General features: G+C 43.4%; 1 protein-coding gene across 2 annotated transcripts; it reads left to right on the top strand.

The window, feature by feature from the left end:
- The first annotated feature begins 508 nt into the window (after nt 1-508).
- ccn1 (cellular communication network factor 1) lies at nt 509-3,400 on the top strand. Of its 2 annotated transcripts, none has more exons than XM_071514930.1 (5): nt 509-775; nt 1,010-1,235; nt 1,560-1,904; nt 2,045-2,247; nt 2,366-3,400. In XM_071514930.1, the coding sequence occupies exons 1-5, from the start codon at nt 731-733 to the stop codon at nt 2,666-2,668; spliced, it is 1,122 nt and encodes a 373-aa protein (XP_071371031.1). In that variant the 5' UTR covers nt 509-730; the 3' UTR covers nt 2,669-3,400. The 2 variants fall into 2 exon arrangements, with proteins under 2 accessions (XP_071371031.1, XP_071371022.1); XM_071514921.1 differs by having other exon boundaries at nt 510-778.
- Nucleotides 3,401-8,061: the final 4,661 nt, after the last annotated feature.

Below are 8,061 nucleotides of genomic sequence, written 5' to 3'. Positions count from 1 at the left end.
AACAACCAACAGCATATGATAGCCTAATTTAAAAAAAGATCAAAGGCACACACACTTTCATGACACTGAAAACAAGAACATATCAAATTATAGAATGGTTTCTTTGACTTATTTAGTGACAACATGAAACGGGGGAAAAAATTCACGACAGCATTGTTTCATCCCAGACAGAAAGAAATGTTGCAATAAACCATCTAATCTCTGCGACTTCCAAAGTGAAGTCAATTGAACTTGAGTTGATAGATGTGAGAAGTAAGCAGAGGAAAAGAATGAAAGGGGGGTAAAGAAGAAGGGAAAAATGTGAGACGGAAAAGTGTGTTCAGATGGGATCCAGGGGGGAAAAAATCCATTTGAGAGAAAAAAAAGAGAAAGGTTTAGACAGGGTGGAGCTTAGGCCTTGGATGGAAAATGCGCCAAGAAACATTCCTGGCATAGTTTGGGAACAGTTCAGCAGGCAGCCCAGGAACGACGTCAGCTTCCCACTACAGTATATAAGTCCGGAGGTGGCCGGACCTCAGCAGACTGCAACCGCTTTACCAGGAGCTTCAACGCCTTCTCTAAAGGAGCCTCTTATTACTAGAGACTACTACCAAACAAATCAAGAGAGACAGACGACTGATCGAGGAAACAAACTTAAGGATTCCTCCGAAGACAGACTACCTACCTTTCAGAAAATCTAACTGGGAACAGGATTCTTCTTGAATACGCACGAGAAAAAAATATATCCAAGATGCTGATGCTTACTGTTGTCGCTATCTTCATTGGGAGTTTGAACGTGGTGAGTTATGTCTTCATTTCAGTCTGAAAGGAAAACGTTTCAGCATGCTTATACAGTTTGTTATCCCAACAATGGGGGAATAGAAACCTGAATAGAACCTTCTTTTTTATTACGGGATGAAGTGGCAGGGAGGCATGGGAGATAGTTTGGGGATATTACGATCAGGGTTTGTGTGGCATGACTTGGAAAAGTTTTAGTCTTTAACGAGGGGTTTTCTTGTTGGCTATACAGGTCCTCTCCTCCTCTTCCTCTTGCCCCGCCGTGTGTGAGTGTCCGCTGGAGATGCCCAAGTGCGCACCCGGTGTGAGCGTCGTCCTGGACGGCTGCGGCTGCTGCAAAGTCTGCGCCAGGCAGCTCAACGAGGACTGCAGCCTGACCGAGCCTTGTGACCACACTAAAGGGCTGGAGTGTAACTTTGGGGCCAGCTTCGCTGCTACCAGTCGTGGCATCTGCCGAGGTATGTATAATGACCACCCAGCTCCACATAAGCATGATTCTAAATGTTCCTGAAGTTAGGTTTGGAAAATGAGCGGTGTTTTATTCTGGAGTCAGAGAACCTGTGTGATTTCAACGCTGTGGAATGCAGCTGGGAGGAAACTTAGTCTAACCCTCAAAGCACAGACAGCCCACTGTGGAGAGAAAGTGACTCCTCAGGCAGCCTCAAGAATTTCACAGTTTAACTGATCCTTATCCGGCAGCCATGTGATGTCTTCAGCAGAAGTCTCTGAGCAGAGCAGGAAAGAATAACATTCCTTTCCTCCCTTTTTTTCTCCTGCTGCAGCCAAGTCGGAGGGCAGACCTTGCGAGTACAACAGCAGGATCTACCAGAATGGAGAGAGCTTCCAGCCCAACTGTAAACACCAGTGCACGTGCATCGATGGGGCGGTGGGATGTGTGCCGCTGTGCCCGCAGGAGCTCTCCCTACCCAACCTGGGCTGTGCCAACCCCAGACTGGTCAAGGTAGCAGGCCAGTGCTGCGAAGAGTGGGTGTGTGACGATGGCAAGGAGACCGACATCCTGGAGAAGCTCTTTGGCAAAGACATGCTCACAGACGAGTCGGAGAGAGACCTCACCAACAGGAACGAGCTCGTCGCCATCGTCAAGGGCGGACTCAAGTCTCTACCTGGTAAGAAAGCAGCCGCTCTCTCTGGCAGCCATGTTTTTATTTTCTAGATGTTTTCCATTGGCTCCCTTTGGAAGCCCTTTGAAAATATGCAGCTGTCTATGTTGCTAACGTGATGTTTCCATTTGTTCTTTTTATCACAGCATTCAGAGTGCAGCCTGAGGGCCACATGTTTGACAGACAGAAGTGCATTGTCCAAACCACTCCCTGGTCCCAGTGCTCCAAGACCTGTGGAACAGGCATCTCCACCAGAGTCACCAACAACAACAGCGAGTGCAAGCTGGTCAAAGAGACAAGAATCTGTGAAGTGCGGCCATGCACCCAGTCACCTTATTCCAGTCTGAAGGTAAGCTTGAGCCACCATGACTATAGATAATGGAAGCATGCATGATACCAAAAAACATCACTTCTGGGTCTGCGCACATGACTAAATGTTCCTCTTTCTCTTGTTCCTCCCTCTACAGAAAGGAAAGAAGTGCAGCAGAACCAAGAAGTCCAGCCAGCCAGTCAAGTTCACCTACGCCGGCTGCTCCAGCCTGAAGAAGTACAGGCCCAAGTACTGCGGGGCCTGCGTGGACGGGCGCTGCTGCAGCCCTCACGACACCAGAACCATCCGCGTCAAGTTCCGCTGCGAGGACGGCGAGACCTTCAACAAGAACGTCATGATGATCGAGTCCTGCAAGTGCACCTACAACTGTCCCCATGCCAACGAAGCCTCCTACCCCTTCTACCGCCTCTCCAACGACATCCACAAGTTCAGAGACTGAGTCTGATTGGCTAAGAACGACCCAACCCCTAAGAAAGAGAGAGAGAAAGAGATAAGCAGCAACAATGGCTGCCAATGGCAGTCCATTTGACTGCAGGGGTGTAAAATCGACCGCCAATCAACTACCAACTCCTTGTTGTAACTAGATTCCCAAGGAATTGTGGGCTTACATCATGAGGACTTAATGAAGTGCACTGTTTGCTGTGACTACATCAGCATTCTTAACTAAGAATCGCTTCATATTAATGGAGCATCCTAGGTAGCTTCGTTATGGAGCAACATGTAATTAATATTTGTAAATGTATGTTAGTCGTTGATATCAATTCGCTGTGTATATTTTGATCTTTAACATCAGACATGACCCAAACTGTAGACTTGTGTGTGTATATGTGGGTATGCACATGCGAAACTGAATTAGTATACCATCCTGTATCCTAAGAACAAGACACCAAATGGAACCTCTCGACTTGTTTAACAAGTGTGTGGTTTCATTCCTTCCTGACGTGGGCATTAATGTTCATGTTTTGTGGCAGCTATTGAACTCCCTGACTTTATCAAAAAGACAAAGCGAAACATGTCAAAGAATGAATGAATGTTTTTATTATTGTTATTAATATTATTTATCAAAAAAATGTAGCTACTTTATTTGGATATTATGTGTCATACTGGAATAAATTGTAAAATGATTTAATTTTATATGTTACAAATAAAACTGATTTATTTATGAAATATACCACCTGGGTTCATTGTGTTCAATCGACGGTGCCGGACCATGCAAACACATTACAATGCACACATGCACAGAGGCAAGGCAGATTATTTAAAGTCATTATTTCCAGTGGAGAAAATCCTTCAGTTATATCATACTGTAGACACAACAGATTCTCAGACAGATATTGTGCAGGGTCAGTCTGTTCTTATATAACACAACCTTGGAGACTCTCTCCTGACTTTCTGTGCTTTGGAATGCCATTCTGAAGCGAGCTAGCTTGCTTTCACTTGATCTGGCTAAGCCATACACTTGACTGATTCTGAGAAAAAAAGAAGAAGAAAAAAAGAGATTAAGTCCACAAGTAGCAATGAGTATGGGAGTATGCCAAGAATCTTAAGTGCTGCTCTGAATGGGCTTGGATTAGACACCATGCAACAAGGACAATGACTATTATTGTACACAATGGGTTGTATACAAAGAATGTATCCCCGGGTAAGCTTTTTCACACAGCGGAATAGCAATACCAATTTGACCTAATTCATTAGCAGTTGCCTTTAAAAGTGAATTAGCTGCATTGGCCTCCGATGCCTCTTAAGCTGCAGGGGTCTGCTAAGTAGTTGTAAACAGTCTTGCAAAGTAGGGAGGGCTTAAGACTCCCTTCCATGTTTCAGTTTAGGGCATGAAGAAATATTATGAGGTAGAAACAGGGGAAGGGCCGGAAACAGGGGTGACATAGTTGTCTCTGTGGTCACTGAAACCTTCAAGTTCTGTTCTCCAGCTACTGAGACGGTGTATTGCTACTGTCACATGAACACCCTCTGACTCCAATTTTGGTGTTTCAGTTATTTATTTTTACTCGACCTCAAATCTTTGTGGTGCTTTGTGTGAGTACGTTTTATGACCCCGAGGTCTGTGAAACCCATTCATACGCTATTGTATAATGTGAAAAATGCAACATGAAAAGGAGGGAGTTTTCTCTTGTGTTTTTTTTTTTCAGATACAAGGATTTCATCTGATGGCAGAAGCATGCAGCTAGTGCAAAATAGCCATGGTTTGAATTGGGGTAGGGAGAGCAGAGCTCAGGGGCAACGACAGGGAAGGTTTTTTTTTGATCCAGGTAGAGGGAGCGGCTCAGGAATGCAGCAGTGGCTCAGAAAGCAGACATCCTGATGGGCGGCAGATGTTGGAAAATATTTCAGAGCAACATGTTCACTTTGGCTGAGAAGCTTTTCTAAATATACACAAACACTCCCAAGTACTCGCTTGTATCCGCAAAAGGCGTTTTATCTGCTCACAAACAAGTATGAAAACTTGTGTCTCTGAGACCACAAGGCACCTCTGCACAACTTTCTTGCACGGCTGGTGGAAATAAGTCTTAATCGTGTGCGTTTAATAGGAGGTTGAGCAGGACACATTGCCTTTGATTGAGCTGCATACCGCACAGGATGTGCCCACTGAGGTTTTACAGATTGCTCACATGAAAGGCTTCTGAGGTTTACCTAATCACAAAGATGTGTGGCTGCCCCTTGCAGCCCGGATTTACAGTCAAAACACTTTCAGGGAGCCCTGTTTTTGCTCTTTTCCTTTCTATTGCTTCCTAGGGACGAAATTTCCACCTCGGCCCTTCGCAGTTTGGAAAGTGCAGCGCAATCAGACTGTCATTTGTCTTGTTAACACAATGCAGCTAACTTGGTTATGTAATGGCATCTGTATGTTATGTGAGCAGTCTTTTCGGTCATCCGTAGCATTCCTCTATAATGTACAGACGAGCACAGCAGAGGGGTTCACAGTCTTTCTGCCTCAAGTTCCTCTGAAAACCCAAAGGTTACATTACTGTGAGAAATAAATCGTGGTGGCCTGGCCAGCAGGGCACAAACCTGTAAAAACTATTGCACTCAGACACACAGGCAAACAAGGCTCTCACACACAGGCGCCCCTGCAATTAAATCACTCAGCGACTACCTCATTCCCTGAACCCAAAGTGTGTTTATATGACAAAGACATTAGCATTAAAGCTTCATTAAGCACTACGTAATGCGGTGCACCCAGAAGCTAACGGGATAGAGAGTGGCCATTACAGCATTCTGGAAGCTGCTGAGCACTGATGTCAGTTATTTTATGGCCCCCTTGTCTATAACCTCAGGTTAATATTCACTGTTATAGGAAACCCAGGGGCAAGAAGCAAGGAGGGTTAGAGGCCGGCCACCAAGTCCAAATGGAGAACCTGCCTCTTCCTTTAAAAAAGAGCCATCTGCTGGCCTGAACAGGAAAATGCATGCTATGTATGAAAATATTGAACCTTTGTGAGAAACACTGAGCACACTCACCTGTATGTGAGGAGATCTCCTTGTCAATACCTTAGCAAAGGTAACAAGTAACTCAGCCATGAATGAAAAAGATGGGGCAAGTCACTACTGGATGTGTTAAGATTTTACAGAGAGTTTCTTGACAAGTTGCCAAGTTTATTAGTGATATAAATGTCTCCCATCTCTAATAAGCTCCATGAAATAACATGAGAGAGAGAGAGAGAGAAAGTGGCAACAGAATAGATTGCTACCATCTCTCTCAAGGGGTTGCAGGCAGACTGTTGCAACTTCATAGCTCTACAAATGTTTTTGAATCATATAGTGTACTAAGAGTATACTCCATCACACTTGAAGAAGTCATGACATGTGACCGCTTTCACACCACAGACAGAGCAACTCAAAGTAACTCAACCGTTGTAAACTTATTAAACAGAAGGCGGAACTAGACTACTTCTTTTCTCTTTTTCTCCCAGCTCTCCCACTGTGATTAACATGTGAAATTGTGTGTCCAGACACTGGATCAATGGTAAGACTTCATATTTTGCCTACTTAAAGTAGAATTAAATTTAAATTCAGTGCTTTTTAATACCATCAGAAAGGAGTAGGTTTGAGTTTCCCAAAAGCAGATCATTTTTGTCTTATTTACTTACAATGTAACAAAGATTCCCTAAGATGCTCCTTGGGAAGGGTTCATCAGCACAGCCATGCCTGTTGACTATAACCGGACTAAACTTATTTATCTAAGGAACCACACAAAACGGTCTAAAAGACTCAAATTTGCAGCTGAAATTGACTGAACATACTAAAAATGCTGCATGAAATTATTTATTAGCTTATTACTCAGTAAACGTCCCCAAAACAACTGTAAAATGGTGATGTCAAGAACATCCATTTGCCAAATCCTGATAGGGTGTGGGACCCTCTGCTATTCAAGACCAAGTGCAATCAGAAAGAACAGCAAAACATACAAAGAAAAAACACACACACTCACACAAAAGCGTAATGACAGTGACGCAAGTCTGCTGTAACACCCCTTAGATCCCCCATCTGCAATTACATAAGAATAACTGATGAGCAGGCTTAGGGGAAAATCAGACTCAATTCTCTCCCAGGCTGTTGGATTGTTAAGTCCGTCCCCCGAGAGATGCTGGCTACCGGACTGATTATTTGTTCAAACAAACTCAGCATTGATGGGAGAGGCAGCGCTGAGTCTTTGGGCGTCTGTAGACCCAGCCCAATGGAGACCATGTTGGACAGAATAATCTCCAAGGGGGCACATACCCTCAATACTGGCTGAGCTAATGCTGGCATTTGCTGCGATTATTGTTTAAAAAAAAAAAGGTTGAACATGGGTAGAGCAATGAAGTGACATTATCAAAAGCTTTTTCCTCAATTTGCCTTTTTAAATGTCAAAACAATTTAACACGGCAGATGATTTGACAGAAAAAGGCCAACTTCACTGTCCCATTACTTACATTATTAACAGTATAATACTGTAGTGGTGACGAAATAATATAAAAGGAACAGTTGTGCTTGTCTGAAAATCTCCTACGAAAAACCTGCTTGGCTTCCCAAATGCATAAATTGTTGAAAATCCAAAATCATTATATGGTGCCACTTTTCTCCTGCTACTGGATTTACCTTTTATTTTGAATAATTTTTGTCACTCTCAAATTGACTGACATCAACACAGGGATTGACAGTAGTGGACAACTACACACGAGTTTTACATATATTTTAAATATTAAATAGTTTGTTAGTGTAAGATGTTAGAGTAAAATGTTGTTTTTAAATTATGTCATCTGATAGTTGCAAACAGTATTTTCCAATAGCAAGTATAGTCTTCAAGAAGCCATGTATATACTAGATATATAAAAACTTCTTATTAGATTGGGGCTTTTAGCACATTTGGGACCCATACTGTACACACAGATGGGATATGGTTGTTTTTTTCACAGTTAATTCAAACCAGCACCACAGGGATTAATAACATAAAATGCAATTTTCTTGGTTACCATAATGTTCTTTGAACTGAGTCAGTCCACCGTTATTCAGTTTGCAGCTGTGGATTTCTGCTTACGTTCCTATGGAACTCATGAAGGTGACAGGACTGACGAATTTTCCTACACTCGTCTCCCCCATGCTGGTTAATACCAGCCTGGTTTCCACTGCAAGGCCAAACTGGGCTAGTAAGACCTTAGTCACTACTTATGCCACCCAGTTTCCCCTAACACTATTTCTGTGACTCCTTTAGCATCTTTTGATCCTGCGTTGTAAACATTTGGAGTGGCCCTGCCGTGGAAAAGTGGCTAATGAGTGGCAACTATGACTCTGGGGTTCATGCAGAGTCTGCCTGTTGGTCTTGTCCCGGACTGC

The sequence above is a fragment of the Centroberyx affinis genome, unplaced genomic scaffold (assembly GCF_046629955.1).
Source record: "Centroberyx affinis isolate AG114_WGS23_722 - 3 ecotype Tasmania unplaced genomic scaffold, CSIRO-AGI_Caff_v1 ptg000291l_1, whole genome shotgun sequence".
NCBI classification, from domain to species: domain Eukaryota; kingdom Metazoa; phylum Chordata; class Actinopteri; order Beryciformes; family Berycidae; genus Centroberyx; species Centroberyx affinis.
This window is presented reverse-complemented; position numbering and strand designations above follow the sequence as displayed.

Coding starts and splice junctions, on each gene's coding strand:
- ccn1 (XM_071514921.1), top strand. CDS start 731: ATGCTGATGCTTACTGTTGTCGCTATCTTCATTGGGAGTTTGAACGTG. Junction 1,236..1,559: donor CAGTCGTGGCATCTGCCGAG/GTATGTATAATG, acceptor CTCCTGCTGCAG/CCAAGTCGGAGGGCAGACCT. Junction 1,905..2,044: donor CGGACTCAAGTCTCTACCTG/GTAAGAAAGCAG, acceptor TTTTTATCACAG/CATTCAGAGTGCAGCCTGAG.